The sequence below is a fragment of the Chroicocephalus ridibundus genome, chromosome 13, assembly GCF_963924245.1.
Source record: "Chroicocephalus ridibundus chromosome 13, bChrRid1.1, whole genome shotgun sequence".
Taxonomy (NCBI): Eukaryota; Metazoa; Chordata; class Aves; order Charadriiformes; family Laridae; genus Chroicocephalus; species Chroicocephalus ridibundus.
Genome location: NC_086296.1, coordinates 12770423 through 12789151, shown reverse-complemented (window position 1 = coordinate 12789151; position 18729 = coordinate 12770423). Strand labels below are relative to the sequence as shown.

General features: G+C 40.5%; 1 protein-coding gene across 1 annotated transcript in view; it reads left to right on the top strand.

Annotated features, from left to right (window-relative positions):
- The window catches only part of CCDC60 (coiled-coil domain containing 60), an 84182-nt gene extending 65471 nt beyond the window's left edge, over positions 1–18711 (top strand). The window contains exons 12-18 of the mRNA XM_063351371.1: positions 438–569; positions 3191–3380; positions 4843–5881; positions 9507–9690; positions 16073–16247; positions 16540–16677; positions 18049–18711. Of these exons, the coding sequence (XP_063207441.1) occupies positions 438–569; positions 3191–3380; positions 4843–4941 (421 nt within the window). The 3' untranslated portion in view covers positions 4942–5881; positions 9507–9690; positions 16073–16247; positions 16540–16677; positions 18049–18711. The remainder of the gene's footprint in view (positions 1–437; positions 570–3190; positions 3381–4842; positions 5882–9506; positions 9691–16072; positions 16248–16539; positions 16678–18048) is intronic.
- The last annotated feature ends 18 nt before the right edge of the window (positions 18712–18729 follow it).

The window sequence follows — 18729 nt, the reverse complement described above, 5'->3', positions numbered from 1 at the left end:
GAATGCATATGACCCCAATCTCTGGATCAAGATTCTAGCTCAGGTCACTCTATTCCACCTCTTTTCTGTTGTGCTTTAAATAATATTTTACCTTAAATCACTGCACAGTATTCTATTTGTTTTCAAGCAGTGGATACCTGATAGAAAGCAGAGATTGAATTTCAATTTACCTGTTTTGATTATGAAGTTTGTTTCTTACCTACAGCTCAGAGTTGTTTCAAAACATAAACACTTCTAATATATCTGTAGAAATATGAATGTATGCAGGACACTGGAAAAGCAAAAATTGCTATTAGTGCCACAGACTGAAGATGCAATGTCTTCTTCACATTTATTGTTTTCTGCCTTCCTTAGTATCTTCCCAGTTAACTATGCAGAAGTACGATAATGTTTAAAACACGGCTTTAACTTTTAAGGTGCCTTTTTTTTTTTTGTAGGAAGCAGGAAGAGCGATGTTGTCAAAAATACCAGGCTTTGAAACATTTGACGTATTTCAGAAGAGACATGGAAAGAATAAGACAGCTGGGCATGAGACCCAAAAGAGAACCTGGTGAAGATGGACTAAACTGGTAAGGAGGCACAGAAGCCCTCAGTTCAAATGAGATTGTCAGCATCCCAGAGTTGTGTTTTAGTACGAAAAAACTTTTTTTCTTTTCCTTTTTTTTTTTCTCCCCAAAGCAGACTCTCACTAGAAACCATTAAATCAGTTGCTGGAAATGCAGGCTTTCCAAACTGGTAGTAACAAAAACGCAGATATGATCTCTAGGAGCAGATCTCAGCCTGCTCAGCAAATAGGTTAATTTGAAATGGTAAGAATGGGGATAATGAAGAGTTCCTTTCCAGTAATATTGGGCAAAAAGCACTCCTTGCATTTGCACACACACCCCCAAGTGTGCAGCTTTATAGGAGATATCTTCCACCAGGAAGTATATAAAACACACTGTACCCTGAAGATGAGAGATCCTGTGTAAATGTACATGGGTTAGATTCATGACTTCTTACTGAACTGAACATTCACAGTATTAAAACTGATGGCAAAGGCAGCTTTGACTCTAGCCATCCATGTTAAAAAGAAAAATATTTTCCCTGCCAATGTTTGAACTGCACGTGGATAACACTGCAACGCTAACAAGGGCAAGCAGAGTAATCACCTAAATGATTCCCAGTACAGCAATTCTGCAGATTACTAGTGGTTTATGTTTGAAAGGATATTAGCTGTATCCAGTGATCAGCTTCCAGATACACACTAGAAATAGCCTACCAGAATACCTCAGCAAGCTCACAGCGTGTTCCCTACTGCCCTGTCCATGAGATCTCCTTGGATGTGGGATTACAGAGTATGCAAACTGCATGGAATGTTTGTCTTTTTTTTCAGCCAGCCCTGTTTCACTCTCCTTGATAGTAAGCCTTCTGCCCTTCATAATTTGAGATAATGAAAAGTCCATTTCTAATCTCGGGTCCAAAGTGCAGGTGGCCCAGGACACATCAGGAACACATCAGTTATGCATTAATGAATTAACCTAGTCTTGGTCTATCTATCAGAATTCCAGTTTTAGTTGTCAAACATATATGCTCCAGCTGTCCCACAAAGTTAAGATCTGGCACCTAAATAAGCCCTGAAACTGGAGTGGATGGAGTTTTGTTTTTATACTTAGTTCCGCGAGGAGAAGCGTTGATTTGGACAAACCTCTATGAATATAAAGGCGACTATACCAATATGGCTTTTTACTTTTCCCCCTATGCAAGAATAGTACTACAAGTTCACTGTTGCTTCATATGAAAATAGTGCTTCCCTAGTGAGGAGGCTGTCTTGCTTTGACTATGCCTGCATAGTTAGACGAGTTTAGCTTTCTATGCCAGGCCTGCTGTGCAAAGCACTATCCACCAGGGGAATGAAGAGTGAAATCTCTGACAAGGCTGGGCAACCCCCTTGTGGAGACGCAAGTCATGACAGAGAAATTGCTTTTACCATACCACTTGTTTCATTTACAATAGGGCCTCTTTTTCCCGTACCCTTGCAAACACTGCCTTGCCCAGAAAGCTGAATCACAGTAGGAACGCTTTGCTAGTATATGCTGTCAGTCTAGTTTTCTTATCTCTCTCGTGAAGTGAGAAAACCCCAAAATAATATAAAATACGAAGAATGCAGTACAAAAGTACGCTAAGCATGGCTTCCTTTCTCAAATAAAATATCCTAATGTACGGATGGGTTATAAAAGGCCTGTGTGTGACAAGATTATGGTAACCTGGGTAATCTAGCCACTGATAATGAGTTGACTGCACAGCCATACCCATACCAGCAGTGTACTACTGAGTATAGAACTGGCCCTAGTGAAGATGAGAACCTACGTGTTTCCTTTTTTACTGGTTTAAGGAGGAAGTTTCTCACCCCTCTCCTACTGTCCCAGTAACGTGTATCCTAAATTGGAGGGAGGCAGCATTTCTTGCTTGATGTGTTGCCAAATTCTCAGCCCTTGGCAATGAAAGCCACAGTACACCGTAGTCGTGCACAGTCTAGAAAGGTTTGGAACATCAGTCTTCAGAACTGTCAAAGCCGCACTGCAGAATTTATGCAGAACATTAAAAAAAAAAAAAGTAGTCTTTTCACAAGAGTTTTATTTTTATTGTAATGTGTAATTCTCCTTCTGAATCTCTATATTCAGAGTGAAATGGTAAAGACTGCGTGTTACAGTACACTTACATCAGTGATTTTTATGACAGCACAGAGAGAGAGGAGAATGATGATAGCACAGGGAAAAGGGATAGTAAAGAGAATCCGAAAGTGTGTCAGATCAGCGACTGATTGCACTGGAAAATCCGTAGAGGCTAAACAAAATAAATAGAGAAAAGATGAAGAGGACAAATCTGTAGTAAAATGGAAACATTTGTTAGGATTTTATTATTTCCTTACATACCCAAGTTTGTCATCCAAAATTTAAATGAACAATGAAGCAGCATCTATTTCAATGCCCTGCAAAGGGAATTGGTGCACAAGTCCAATAAAGTAAAGCTCTTTCACATTATTCACTCAGAGTTACACTGAGTATTGCATTCCCCAAAGAGCCATTTTTTTCCTGCGGAAGTTATGGAGGCAGTGAAGTGGCAGAAATGCCAGGCAAACCCAGAGTTATTAATCAGATATGCATTTGTTCCCATGGCTTCTCTTTTATTGCTCTTCTTTCTGCTAAAGGTTTCCTGTATTGCTTGCCAGACTCCCAGAGTCTGTGAAAAGTGACTGTAAAGTACAGAAAATCTTAAAGAAACTGGAAAAATATGGCAAGACTGCTGATTTGAAAATTTCTCCAGACACCTTTCTTAAGGCTCTGGCTGATCTGCAGGTGTGGGAGCTGTGTTCTCCAGAAATTGCTGCAGCTGTGGAGGTGAGATGAGTCCAGTTCTTGATTCTCTGTGTGATGAGGGTGGGAAGAGCAGGCACCTATGGGTGAAATTCATGCAGTGGAAAGTTACCAGATGAAATCATTTAGGATCTCACTAAATGAAGATGCTGTTATTCACCTTTTACAAGGCACTTTGAACTCCTCAGAAGAAAGATGTTATAACAAGCATTGGATTATTAATCAGTATCATCTTAATAGGATGTCATTGTTGATTTATTTACCACCACAGTGAAAGTGACATCTGTCGTAAATTGTTAGGATACTTGAAGAGAAACATTAACTTCTTGTGCCCTGAAAAGGCCTGTCATTCCCAATAGTTACATCCATGAGCTATTCAAGTGTTGTATTACGTCACTGATCCAGGATCTCAGCAGATATCTTTGTTTTGCTTCAGCAACGTTAAAAAATATCTGCTTCTCAAGATGTTAAGTGGGGCTCAGTTCTTGTAGTTCTAGAAGCAACTGGCAGAAGAGGAAGGACACAAGAAAGAGAAAAATACATTTAGAATGTATACTGCTATGTAGTCCAACCAGGTAACTAACTTACAAAAAATGGCAATGATGCCACCTTGTGGTTTTTGTTCTCATCACAGTTATCTCCCCTAATTATAAGACCAACAGAAGTTTCTGAGAGGGAGCAGGTTATTGTGCATCTTGCCTATATTGGGTGTTATCATACCTTAAAAAAGCAAAGATTTAGCACCCAAGATGTCGAGATCAGATTACCTGTATTTTCTTGATGTCTCATAAAAATAGCCATTCTGTCTTGTGCCCTAATTTGCATAGTCACTAATGAGAGAGGCAGCCTTGCCTTGATGTTCCATATATAAGCCTCTTTTGCTTGCTGGTTTTAGATCTATTTCTTTGCTGTTTCCATTCTGTTCCCTTTTGCATTTTGATCCCTCATATCAGTACAATAGTAATAGAGAAAAACACGTGAGCATAGCTGAATCTCCTATCTATTTATTTATACATCTTTCAAAAACAGCCACAGAGGAAGGAGGACCCTGGTGCTCCTTCTGACTGGAATAGATAAAGGAAATTGTTGTATTTTAGGAGCAAGAAGAGCATTACTTGAATATGACCTGGCTAACACTGATAGACATTCCAGATGAAGTTCTTAGTTAACTTCAAGTTGCTTTAATGTATGTACTGCAATGGTAGGTAGAAGACAGCTGCAAGTTTAAAACAGAAAAACTTGACCTGGAAGGATTCGGGATATAAATTGCGATGGAGATTGTAGCTTTCCTTTTAATTTATTTTAGAGCATATCCAGCTGTTCTGAAAGTTGCATTAAAAATGTTTTGGTGATATAAAACACTATACTAACTGTTTGCAGAAGCCATTACGTTTGTTTTGTTGTTACAATGCTCATAGTTTCCCATAGGTTATCTCTCTCTTACATATAAATCAAAAGCTCAGGAAAGAACCTTTTTCTGTTTCAGTTTGTACGTGAAAATATTGTGCAGATGCCAGAAGAGGATTTCAACGAGTGGTTTCAGACAAGAGTAGCCCCCCTCAGTAGGGAGTCCTCCACTGTTTAATCAAAAAAGACAGATGAGATGGTTTCCAGCTACAACTGTCTTCAAGCAAAAAAGTACCGCGTGTTGAGATCTGCCTTCAAGGAAGACTAGGGAAGGGGAGGTAACTTCAGGAAGTCCCACTGACCACTCTTGCACAACTGAAACTTGTCCCTCTACGGTGCTCTGCTAGCCGCAGTTGGCCATAGAAAATAAAAGCTAAATACTGTTGCTTCTTCCTGTATGAAGTCTTGGGCTCACCATCAAATTTCAATCTCATCTAACTATGCAGGATGAAGACTGAGTTTCTAATCACAAGACAGGTCGTTTCTTCAGATATTCCTCTAACAATACCTACAGCATAACAAGCAGCTACTCAGTACAGATATACTGATTGCCATAAATAAGTAGCATTGTCTCTGCCCTTCATTTTAACCCTCCTTCATGAAAAATATCCCAAGCCCAGGATAGTTGTGAGCTTTAAGACAATTCCTTTTTTTTCCTGCATGAATTCTTTTTTGTAATTCAGATGTTTTATTTTTGCATTGAGTTTATTCTGTAGTTATTCTGTGATTGAGTTAATTCTTGCCTTATTAAAATCAATATTGAAAAAACAAGCATCTTTAGATGCATTTCACAGATTTTCACCTGAAGATATGTTTTTCCCCAATTACATTAGCGTATGTTTGCCATTGCTCTGCTGGGTAAGACAGTAGAATGACACCCCTGAACTTGCAGACAGTGATAAGTACATGACCTTTGTGAACCTGTCTGGGCTTAACTGTATGTTTCATGGTGGGTCACAACTGCTGGGTGATGGAGTCAGTAAGCCAGTGACCTTTTAAGCTGATGATCTTAATGAGCTGCTTACCTGCCTGGCAAAGCTTCCAGAGGACCCACTGGCGAGAAATGCTGTTGATCCTTCAGCCGTGATAAGGGGAAGCAAGGCCAGCTTAGGGTCCAGGTGAGTACAGTGACCACTGATGTGTACAATATGTTATTGATTAATGGCCTTATTTTGTCCCCCTCCCCCCATTATCAAGAGAGAAATGTTTTTCAGGAAAAGAGCCAAGAACACAGATTTCTTTGACTTACAGCCGTCAGAGAAAAGCAAGCTCTTAAAGTTCTGTTAAACTCCCACCTTTCTCATTCTATGTGGCAGTGATAAGCTAGCATTTGTACAGGTAGTGAAGCTATATTTTCCCCCTGCCCAGGCTTTTCTTTCCCTCCATCTCAAAATCCAGTGGCAAACTTCCCTCCAAAATTCTGTAGGATTGATCTAGTGCCCAGCGAAATCGGCGGCATTGCTTCTGCCAGATGAGCAGGATGAAGTCGCATTCTGACCTGTGAGACCTCAACTCTGCTGTTCAATGTATTCTTCCATTTTGTCTAACTTCCTTGCAGCCCTCCATGGGTTTTGAGAAACCTCAATTGTGCTGTTCTTTTGGGATCATTTCACCATGATCTGAGTCAAGTTTCATTATCGGTGCTGTTGTGTTACCCTGTGGTAACAGCTGATACTACATGCAAACAAAAAGAACTCTTAATTTAGCATCTTGGAACCTCCTGGTTGAACTGTGGTTACACATGGTGAAACCTTCGCCTTGGTCCTTCCTCACTATATGAAACTGCAGATAAAAGGTTGTGAGTTTTCCTTACGTATAAGAAATGGAAACAAAGGGTCTTGTCCTCAGCTGGAGTACATGAGCAATCCTGCCAAAATCAAAACTTTATACCAGCCAACTGTGTGACCTAATGTGTCTGTCTGCATGTAAGATGAGATGATTGTGCCAAGTGTAATTAGCTAATGTCTGAGCAGCTCTTTGAGGTCCCAAAGCAGGATGCCAATGCTGAACGTTAGGGTCTCTAATGTTTTTGTGGGATTATGAAACATCTTATGTAGGATTCTGTTTGACAGTGGTTCTTCTCTCTCCTAGTGCCACCAGGTAACAAAAGGGACTCCTCTAGAAAGAAAATAAATCCTCTTTTCTCCTCCTCTGGCACCAGCCTAATGAAAACTGCTGCTTTGAGGTGGAGAAGAGCTCCTCTGGAGCAAAATAGTGCCTTCCCTTTTGCTGCTTCCTGAGAAAGCTACAGTTTCCTCATGTAAGATCCTCAACCCTATTCAAGTGTTTGTCTGCCAGTATAAAGGACTGAAACAGTACAAAGATGTTAGAGGTCCATACCCAGATAAGAAAAGACTTGGGCTTTTTAAAACTTTTGGGTTTTTTCCTGCAGACCTCTTGAATTCTCCCAAATACTTCCATGAACATCTCTCAATCTTCAACTCACTGCTTCAGTAGACCCTTGCAAGGTGGGTTCAAAGTAACCCATTTGACACATTGGAGATGGGATGTACCAAGAGTCCAAGCAATTTGCTAAAGGTCGACATAGTGCGTGGTAGAGCTGCTGGATTAGTGTTCTGTCCACTCATCCTTTCTCCAATTCTGTTACGGTATTTTACAATTTCAGCTAATGGGCCAGTCATTCACAAATTCCATTAGCCAAAACAAACCTTGCAAGCTTGGGTTGGTCACTTGCTTCATGCAGCAGAGGGATGTTTGGGGGATTCAGACACTGAACTCACAGACAAAGAATCTTGATCCTGTTTCCCACTGCCTGATGTGTTCCCAGTATCATCCATACCCCACCCTCCTCAGATTACACCTCTCTGAAACTGAAATAAGAACATTTTTGTGGGTTTCACTAGAAGCAGGGGAGAAAGTTACTGTTGCATGAGAATTGCTTAGATATTAGGCTGACAAGCGTTACAGGAAAACTCATCAATTAAAGTAATAAGTAATACCTCTCCCACCATTCACCCCTCCCTTCCACTTCACAATGGTTCTGAAATTGTCATCCCTACTCTTTTCATAGGAAAGATTTCACTGTGGTAGAAAAGAAGTCAACCATCCTATTATATTAACAACAATACTCCCACTGTGTTTTATATTGGACATAAAAAGCAGCATATTATAAAGAGGGATTGTAAAATAAACACTTCTGTCTCTTGGAGACAGGCTGTTTTATTCTAAATAAATGTCACAATCATTGTATGGGTATTCAAAAATCGGGATATGTCTTTCTAATTGGAATGGCGGCTTTATGTATCAATACTTTGTTCTGCTGTCTTGAAAATTAATTGCACTATATCAGCATGTTAAAGAGATGCAACTATATTTGGCCTTGCACATTAATAACAGCAATTTGTTTTGCTAAGTTTTAATAAATATCACTGTTGTAGCATTGCAGTTCCAGCTCCTATTAAGGTCAGTAGAAAGTTTCTTATTGACCCTGTTGAGCATTGATTACTGTAAAATCAGAATAGGTTGTTGTGACAAGTGCAAAGGCTGATCTTGTAACCAGCAGCTCAGTCTTTTTTTTTCTTTTTTTTTTTTCCCCCAAGGCACTAACTGTAGCTATACGTTTTGTTATGCAGCAAGCCTACACTAAGCAAAATAAAAATACATTTCCCAGTAGAAAAGCTGACCAACTACTGACAGAAAGGGGTCAAAGAGGGGGGGAAAAAAGATGTGACAGAAGGAATGCAGCTGGGAAGGATTCTTAGATACCCCAACCTTAATTTCCGATCTCTGGTGAGATTTCTTCTCATATGTCTAAAAGCAGCTTCCTAAGAAGGATGAGTGCTGGACTTGTATGAAGGGCATGTGGTCATTGATCTGGACAAATCCTTCAGTTGTTCAATAGCAGAGAGGTTTCTGTACTGACCCATTTGTTTTGCTGAAGTCCCCATCCTACTTCTCAACCTACAGACATTCCTCTTTCTGGATGCTAAAAGCTTAGGGGTGCCTTCGAGGGGCATTTTACTGGGAAGCATGTCTCAGTAATGATTTAGTACTGTTAAGGGCTGGCTTGTGGAAAATATCAGAGCTGTTTTGAATCATCAAAGTAGAAATAATGACCCCGGATGTAGATAGACTGTTCTTCATCCACTGCCTGGAATGTAATGAGTGGAAGTAAAGCTTAATCTTTCCTACTTTGTCTGTAACTGAATCACACCTTTGAAAGTCGTAGCAGGCTCTGTGTCAGGGAAGGTGACCTTAACCAGCCCACCAGGCTCATCATTTAGAGAAGCTGGAAGAACAGTTTTTGGAAGCAGACATCTTCCCCTCTCCACTTCTGTTATAACCCACACAAGGGTCAGCATGGCTTGTTCCATGCCTCAGTTCTTCTGGGTAGGAAATGTAATTTCTTCCTATTTTTACATTTGCAGCCCGGTATTTGGGTGTTTGTTTTTCCTTAACAAAACCTTGGCTTTCTTGATTTAACTGAAGCTGAAAGAAATCAATGTCTAACCTCCTCCTGAAAAGATCATAAACAGCTGATTGCAAGAAGCTGAGAGGACATATCAGGGCCTGAAACACCCTGAAATTGCCTTGTTTCTTGTACTCTTAATCATCTGTCATTGGCCAATGTCAAAGATGGGATGTAGATACATTTTGGTCTACCTGAGGCTTTTGTTTTATGGCAAAACTGGAGAGGGAGGGAAGAGTTGAGACTGTTGGGTAATAGTCCAACATACCAGTGTCACTGTAGCACATTTGAAGTTGTATCTGTCTATTCATCAGGGTAACAGGAAGCAGAAAGGATATTCGTTCAGGAGCCCTTTCAACAGTGAGAAGTGAGGAATACTCCTTTGTTGCTGGGCTAGAAGGGCACGGAAACTGCAGCATTCACCCCATTGAACCAGCAACTAAGTTCCATGTTTTGAGGATGCCACTACAGCTGACTGTGACTCTCTTCCTCTTTGCAGTAAGTGGCCATTTCCATACTAAAGCAAAGTCTTAAGAAATAGAAGTCAGATCCTAGCTTATTCTGCAGTCAAGAAGGGAAATAAAGGGTGTATTCCACTGGAAGGGAAAGAATTTGCTCTCTCACAAAGCAAAGCAACTGTAAAGCTAATTCTTTCCCATCAGAATACGCCCTCCAAAGGAGCTGGCATGCTGTAGCTGCACAAATCTGCAGGTTTTATACTGATTACTGCATCAGCCCCACGCGATTACATTATTTTCAATGGTGTCAGTCCTGATTAACGATGTCTGTTTTCATGATTCTGATTTTCCATTGTTGAACTAGGCTGTTGCAGTGCTTCTCACAGGGGCAGGATTAGACCCTAAAGTAGGGAAAGGCTGAAAAAGAAAGCCTTTTCTCTTTGTTGACGTGTCCTTCTTTTTTTTTTTTCTGGCAAATGGTTGTTTCTTTTCTAAATGACTTATATGGCTTTTTATTAGGGTGGCTATATTTTACTACATTACACTGTAAATTTTACCCAACTATATGTGATGGATTTAGTCATTGTGTTGTAAATTGTAGTGGATTTTTAAAAGAACCCATCATGGTTGACAACTGGGGCATCTAATTTATTTCTAGTGCCAGATTACAATAACAGTCATTAAAACGTTGTCTTGCACAGATAGCTTATTAGAGCATTTCTCATAATATTCTAACAAATACTTGCGTTTAAGAGGCCATTTCCTACCTATGGTTGTTCAAACCATGTTTACAAAGTAGGGCAAGTTGCAGCTAAGGGAAATACGTATGGTCTGTAATGAAAACTTTGCACAAAAAGTGTGGAAGGAAGATTATAATGTCCAACTGTTCCCATTTGTTGTAGGAAAAGAGGAAGAACTGTGACCCATATAATCTAAGTGGCTGAGGTAAAAATGCCAAAAAAGCAAGCTTTTGTTCTTGGGCGGGGTGGGGGGAATATATGTACTTGTAAAAAGAATCCAGGACATGAGCAAGGGCTGAATATTATTCAACTTTTTAACAAGCCCTCTCCAAATTCCACAAGAGAATTACTAGATTTTCTCATGCAGGAGTATAAAAAGAAAATACTGGAATTATTAAACAAAATAATCATTTAGTATGGAAACTGTGTGAGGGATTCTCAGTGGGCAATCAGACTTCTCCATCATAGGCAAGGAACATTAGCCAGATAGTCTTTCTCTACGGTTACAGCCCCCTCTATAGCTAAAGGGGGCGAGAAGCCCTTCACCCACACAAGAATCCAGAAGTACCTATACCACGAAGAACTGCAGAAGCAGTTCTCTTGCTGTTAGCTATAGAGGGGGCTAAGAGAAATCACCTGGCTAGAAGTACATGGATAGCTCAGTCTTCTGAGTAGCCCGCCAAGGGGCATTTTTTCTGGGACAGTATTGCATCTGGATTTTTGACAGCTGTGGAGCGTAGCATGGCAATTCTGTCCCAAAATAAAACATTTGCATATTTATCAGTCTGATGTGCTGGTGTCTATCCAGTCAGGAACTTTGTCTGTACTGCAACTTGACTTGACATCACAGGACAAAACTGAACGCTGAGTTTATATATTTGAACAGGTTTTTTTGAATTGTGATAAATGTAATGTATAAATTAGGAAAACAATCATGTCCTATTATGTCTGCATCCAGGTTATTTCCTGGTGGGTTTCATATCCCAGAAACAGTGTCTCAGCTGCTTGTTTCCCATTAAATGATCTCCTGAAGTAATAGTTAAATGAGTTCTGGGCCATGTTCACCAGTGTGCTCTAGGCCACTGTAATTACGTTGAAATAAAGGTGGAATGGCATTGATCAGTCAGATCTAAATTTGATAACTGTTCAAATTACTGTATTTGGGAATCCTTAATGAGAGAAGAGTACATGTGTATATGGGTGAGAGGAGAGATGGTTCCTATGGGATATGCTACACAGTGGAAAATTGCTAAGTATATTAATAATTTATAGCACAATTAGTATTCAGATTATTCCACGAGTTCAGATCTGAGTCCAGATCCAGACTTTCCCTAATGGGTGCATTTAGCCTTTTGGTTCAAGCCCTACCCTACTTGTAAGTAGCCTAACTGACCTAGTCCAGCCAAAGAACGATATAGCCGTGCCTGTGTTTTGGGATTCATCTCCCCTAACTTTTAATCCTAAAGCATGCAAGCTCACTTTGGGTGCATTCCTCTCCATGTGGATTGTAAAGGGAATTTGACTTAGCTTGAGCTGTGATGCTCTCTTTTCAGATGGTTAAAGTGAGGTAAGATAAACCCTGCCGTTTCAGTGCTGCAGAAGGACTGCCACAACAGACTGTCTCGTCAGTCACAAGGAGAAAAACTTCCAAGAACATGAACTCATTTGCAGGGAAATGGAACGCTGAGATAAAACAAGGGCTTCTTACAGCACAACACAAGTCACCCAGCACTGAGCAGATGCCCATTGCTGTCTGAGCTGGTGTAACAGATCCTTTAATGTTGCTATGTGCCTAAATCAGATAGGTCAGAAGCCGAGAGATAAAATGGAAAAGGACAGATCGTGAAAAACATTTAAACACATGTGAAGATGTCTTTATGTGCTAGCAGGTTTGCACGGTCAACTTATTTATTGGCTTCAAATTATGATAGTACTTCAGAAGGTATCAGCGAATGAAAAAAACAATTTCAGACTGTGAAGGAAGCTTTCATTTTTATCTGAACATTTCCCTGTTCACATATTTATTTACCATGAATAATTTACCCAAGTTAACAGCTCATCACAGACCTTTGATGCTTGCAAAGCCACAGCCCACAGTTACAATCCAAAATGAAAAATAACCCTATACAGCTGCAAGGGTAAAATTGCAAAGTTATATTTAAACTAAGAAAAGCATTTCTCTAACAATACCTATTACAGCATCAGCGTACACCAATCCCAGTGGTGGAATAATGCATCAGCCCCACAGACAATGCTGACTCAGTAATACCCACAGAAATACAATAGCAAAAAGAGTCGTAATCCACCATTTTAAGGAAGGGAACATGCATCCTTCCAGCCATTACGCTTTTTACTATTTAATATGACACATATTAAACTCTGTCCACTTCAAAAGCCAGAAAAATGAGAGATGCCCCTATTGTGCCCTAGCTGGTTATATGCTAGAAGAAATAATGACAGTGATATGAAAAGACTTTAGGGAAAGGTCTAAATTAATTCTTGAAGTGCAATGTAATGCAAATATATGCAAGTTGGCAAAAAAAAAAAAAAGCCAAAGGAACTTAGTCTTTGATTCCTGAATATTCTCACGTGTTTACAGCAGAGACTTACAGGGTAGCTAGACCTCTTGATTCAACATTTGTGCCATGCACAGATATTGATTCTTATCTGTTTCTTACGGAAAAGAAAGACTTTTCAGACAAGTTGTCTCTGTTGTCTTATAACTCCACATGCTACTGTGCCTTCCATGAGAAATCACTACCAAAATTATTCTTGTAACTCCTTGACTACAGTATTCAGTTAAATAATACTCCCTGTCTTAGGAAAAGTATAACTGTGTGAACGTTTAACACGTATGAAAACCAGTAAACTGTACCTATCTGATTCAACCTCATACGTTAATAACACTTTTGCTAGGCTCCCACTGAATGAACTGGAATTTAAGGGCCCTCAGGTAAGCTTAGTTTCTGTCTCCTGGATAAAGGGTTTTCAGTTTGACATTATCCAGCACTGCCTGGATGGAATTCTGTGATACTGTCAATAGAGAAACTTACTTCAGCGCTAGGAACAACTGTCTTTATGATAGCTCATTACAATAATTTTCTTTGCATACCGAAGAGTTTGATCCAAATACTCATTTGATCCAAATACTCACTAAATTATAGGTAGCAGTAAGCAGCCTTAAGCAGCCTCCCAAATCTCTCCGTTCTCATTTCTTTTCATGCTTAAGTATGTTTAGTGCTTTCAATGTGTCTGTACAAATTGCTTCTATCTACAAGCTCCACTATACAGCAACATAATCACCCAAAGAGCAGCTAGGAGATATCAAAACATCTAAACCCAAAAGCATAATGGCTCCTTCTCAAAGCTGGCCAGCAACCTTCATGGTACAGCTGTGTTGGGGCCAACACAAAGAATTACAATAGATTTCTTTCTTTTTGCACTTCTTGAAGCTGTGATAGTCCTGCATTCCTTAGTACTGCTTAGTCATCTGCTGTACCTGTTTTAGTCATTAACATAATCCCAATTTTTATCCAAGTTTTCTGGTGGTTAATAGTAGTGTATTCCCTGTTGTCACACTGAGGCTACTTCCCTATTCCATATTCTGAGTTACTTTATTCCTTGTTCTGAGTTCAGGACACAATGTTACACTCACATAAACATTCTGCGTTTGTAATAAGTTGTCTCCTAGGAGCCAACCAAGTAAAATTACGAAGGTTTATCTGAAGATCAGTAACAACCAGGGCAGCTTTTCTCCTGTATCTTACCCCATTCGGGATTCTCTGTAACTTTTGTTCAACTCTAAATGAATAGAATCAGAAATATGGCTTTTCTCTTAACAATAAGCACTGGGCACAGAGTTCTGGTCCAAAACTTGAAAACCCCAAACTGTGGAGGTATTTGGGCTTAAGGCTCAAAAAAAAAAAAAAAAGGCGGGGGGGGGATGTTTTCTGCAGCTGAAGTTCAGGCAGAAGTAAAAGAGACGGTTCACCTGAGTTCATTATAAATAGAGGCTTCTAAGCAAAGACGTATCAGTACAAAGCAAATTTGGATACTGAAATGTACAAGATGTACAGAAGAAAGGACTGATTTAGCAGTAAGCCTGCAAAGAGGAAAAGCTGGAGAACCCTGGAGACACTGGTTTGTTTGGCGTTGCTGACTGGGAACAGACAGGGAGTCATTTCCCTCCAACAGCTGCTTGGGTGACACAGATTTCTTTATAACTTATTAGCAACAAGAACCAATAATGCGATTCTGTCTTTGTTCCTTCAACGCCACTGTCTTTGAGTTTGTGAAGTGTTGCTAAATGGCCTGACAATCATGAGAACAAACAGCAGGCAGAGAAGGGATGCTCCTGCATACTTGTCAAGACCAGAATGACCAGATACAGAATTGTCTTTAAAAATAAAAGGGTGGATTAGTTTTCTCCTGCTTCCTTATAGAAGAATACTTATGTACAAGCAGTTATTAAAACAAGCTGCAATACTGCTTTTTGGAATATGGGAGGCCTCCATCCAATCTCATGTGTCCCATCTGGAGGTGATCCCCCTTTTGGGGAGGAGGAGGGTCAGAGCATTGAGCTATGTGACAGAAGTACCAGCTCTGCTTTAATCCCCGTGGGCTTGCTTCCATTAGTAAAACAGGGATGGCTTTTACTATCATGAGATATTGTGATGAAGTATATGAAGAATTTTTAAATTACTGTGCAATGGATACAGTGTGAGAACTTTAGACTTTGAATTACTTGATTTCCGGTTTGTAGTTTTCTCTTCCCTTGGGATTACAAGGTAGCCAGGTTTACTGTCCTCTCAGGAAGGATAAAGTATGGCTAAATGTTGGAAGATGCTTGGGAGGATTTTTTTCTTGAGATAAGTAGAACTCAGTTTGGGGCCTTACGTGGCCATTGATGTTACTGTGACCTCCTTCCCTGAAAGTGGTATTTAAGGCTGGGTGGAGAAAGGTTCCTGTGAACATATTGTCTGCTGTATTCGGAAAGGCCCGAGTCCATGATCTATCCAGAGAAAACAGTCCTTTGGAAAAGTATAAAAGTGTTGCTCGCAGGTCTCCTTTATTATTTCTGTAGTCCTTTTTTCTGCTTAATAACCCAGAAGGGTTGGAAACAGGCAGTAATAGGCAGCTGTGTGGCTGTAGTGAGAAGTAACAGATAGTTTGTTTTAGAAAGAGACTGTTTGCCTTACTGTCAGGTTACTATTCCTCTGTTGGGCACACTTAAAAATTTTCACTCTTTTTTTCCTAAAAGTAGTTGGGAAAGAGCAATGTGCTCCTTTTTGCCATAGGAGTGCAAGAAAGTGTAATCTTGAATTAGGTTTGTTGAATGTAACTAGCTTTGCTGCATCAGGATTGACTGTGTCAATCAAACACAGTCTATGTAAGGCCAGTTTGGTGACACGTTGCCACCTTGTTCCAGCAAGAACTGTGATCTGGAAATGCCTCCCTCAGCTTACACTGATGGCCTAGCCACCTGACCAGTCTCTCAGGGCAGTACAAGGTCCTCACAGCTCCTTCTGGCGTGACTCTACACTTGAGAAGAGTTCACAGTACTCAGGATTTGCAGAGACTCTGCTCTCTTAGTGCTGTGAAGCTCCTTGTATCATGTTGTCTAAACATGCGTGTTAGTCCCAAATAACTTCTGAGCTTTAAACTACCATTTTTGATCTTTAGGTGGACTTTTGACTTGAGTGTGCAGACACTGGAACTTCTTTCCAGAACCACTGCAAGCCATGAACGTGTCTTTGAGGAGAGTCCTGCCAGCCAGCAATACAGCCAAGTGTGGTGGAGAGACCATGTTCTGCCTTACAAATCCTGCTGTCAAGCTATAGCACCCTCTGAAATCAAGGTAAGACAACCTTTGAAAGAAAATAATCTTGAAACTGTCATGTCTCTAGCCCATCTGCTTTGCCCATCATGATAAGCAATTTATCCAGCATCTTGCCTTACTCATATCCCTGGGAAAATTTCTGCTCTGTGCAGTGATCAGTTTCTTTTTCAAGACTCAGCTTGAAGTGCAAGGCTTTAAGCAAGAATATTGAGTATTCTCACTCATTCTTTTGGAGGGCTGTTTTTATGATTGTTCTCTATGGAACTGTATCTTAAAACTCTCAATTAATGTTCTTAAATAATTTTCTCAGCTTTCTGCTGAGCCATCTCAGCACAGTGGTTCTTTCCTCTAAGAACCTTTCCCAGGTTCTCAGGCATATAACTACCCTCCATCACTGCGGGCTGTGAAACCAAATTGTTGGCTGAATACCTCCTTTTTCGTGATCTCGGTAAGTGGCTACAAGTCAGTGCCATTTAAAATTCAATCAATCTTTTCCTAACAGGATATGCTTCTTGGATTTTAACCCATCTTCAACATAAAACAAACCACTAAATTCAGCTACAATAACTGCCTCATGACAGAACCTTTGTCTCGAGAACCTCTTAATGAGTGCTCATTATCACAAATTGCTACTGAATATCTATAATTTCTTTTGTAGCTCCACCCATCTCACCACTTCCTGTCTCTTGCTTTCTTTACAATCCATTAGCATCCCTTAGCAGCCTCATTTGAACAATTAACTTTACTGTTTCTAGAAACACGCAAGGAACCCCAGGTTCTACTATTAGGTCTGTGTCTCTGAGAGACCTGGGAAGGGATTCACGTGGTCCATGTTAACAGAGCCCAGATTCATCCTACAGTTCACGGTCCTCAGAGAAAGATTTAGTGCAGGTTGTTGGCCTGGTGTGACTGGTAATTCCACCAGTCTCTGAATCACCCTATTGGAGGTCCCCTATAAAGGCACTTAAACTAAATGTCTGATTTTATACAGTGAGAATCTACATCCTTTCCTCATACCCCAGTTTTGAGTCTCCCTGGCTAATCACTGCACACAACTTTGCCGTCTCTCTAGAGCTAATGTGCCAGCAGCTTTTTGTTGTGCTCGTTCATGTTCAACATCAAGGGCTCAAACTGCCCTGTGTGAGCTGGATGTTCTCATTCACATGCCTGACAATAGGTTCTTATTTACCTGTGGGTGTTTCAACTACAAGTACGCAAACTCATTAAGCCATTACAGTGTTTCCCTGAGTGTTCTCATGGATTAAAGGCTTGAGTGGCCCTGGAAGATGCCGATCCCATGCAGAGGGTACGTCCATGGTCTCCGTCCCTACGGAAATCAATCCTAAAAGTAATTTTGTGGTGTGATGTGAACTGTGTCTTCTGAGCTTGTCTGGTGACTGCTTGAAGTCCCCCGAGAACAAACATATCAGAGATTTTACAGCTACAAAGAGCTTGTGCCTGAACGCTAATGGGTACATTGGCAAGCAGATGTAACTTTGGCATTTCTTGCTCTTTCCTAAAGATATAGAATCTTTTATTTTGACGTTTTGATAGATCAGCAGATTCTCATTCCACGTTATATTTTATGCACGCAACTGAGAGATGATTAACGTCTATGAAAGTGAAAATACTGCACCTATATTTCTTATGCCTTTGCTGTGTTGATTGCATTTTATCTTGTGGGGTGACATCCAGAGATGGGAAACCATAGCTCCATCCAAGTCAATTGCAAAACTCCCAGTGACAAAAGTAGCTCATTCATAAAGCTCTAAACACACCTTACTGTTTTCTATAACTTTCATTAATGAAATGCTCTCAGGAGGAGCCAGACAGAGCAAAATCTCAACTCCAGCCTTCACCTGATCAGAAGTCTCTCCATTTTGCAGAAGCTCCATGAAGGTATAAAGTTCTTTTTTCTTGTATCGCATAGCAGAAACAGAGCCTGTTCCCTTCAGGGTGCAGGCTGTCATCCTCTTCCTCACCAACTCCAAAACTATGATAGAAGCAGATCTTTATTTACTTGCTTTGTGGTTTGGTTGTTCTTGGGTGGTTTTTTTTTCCCATACAGTAGGTTTTGGAAATAATAAAGTTTCATTTCCTTGCTCCCCCTCCTCCATCCCCCAAAGTGGATTTCAAGTTATGTTCAGTAAGGACTGAATCACTTGCTAAAAATTAGCCAAAGTAGTCTGGGCCTGAGCTACCAAAATGCTTTAAGTTGGTTATTTTCTGCCAATCTTTGATGATTTTGCTAAATTTAGCAGGTCCCTGGGGTTAGGAGATGACAAATTCAGCCCAGATCAGAGGAAATGCCTTTGTAGACTTTATGCCACTTGCTGATGGGGCTCGCTGACACTAGAAATGACGGTGTAAGAACACAGCGAAGTTCTCCCCGGGGTAATGCGAATTTAGTTAAAGTCGTTTAACTGCAAGAAAAGCCCGGACCGCCCGAGGGCCGTGTGGCTGCGGAGGACCCCTCCGTCCCAGCGGCGGGGGCGGCTCC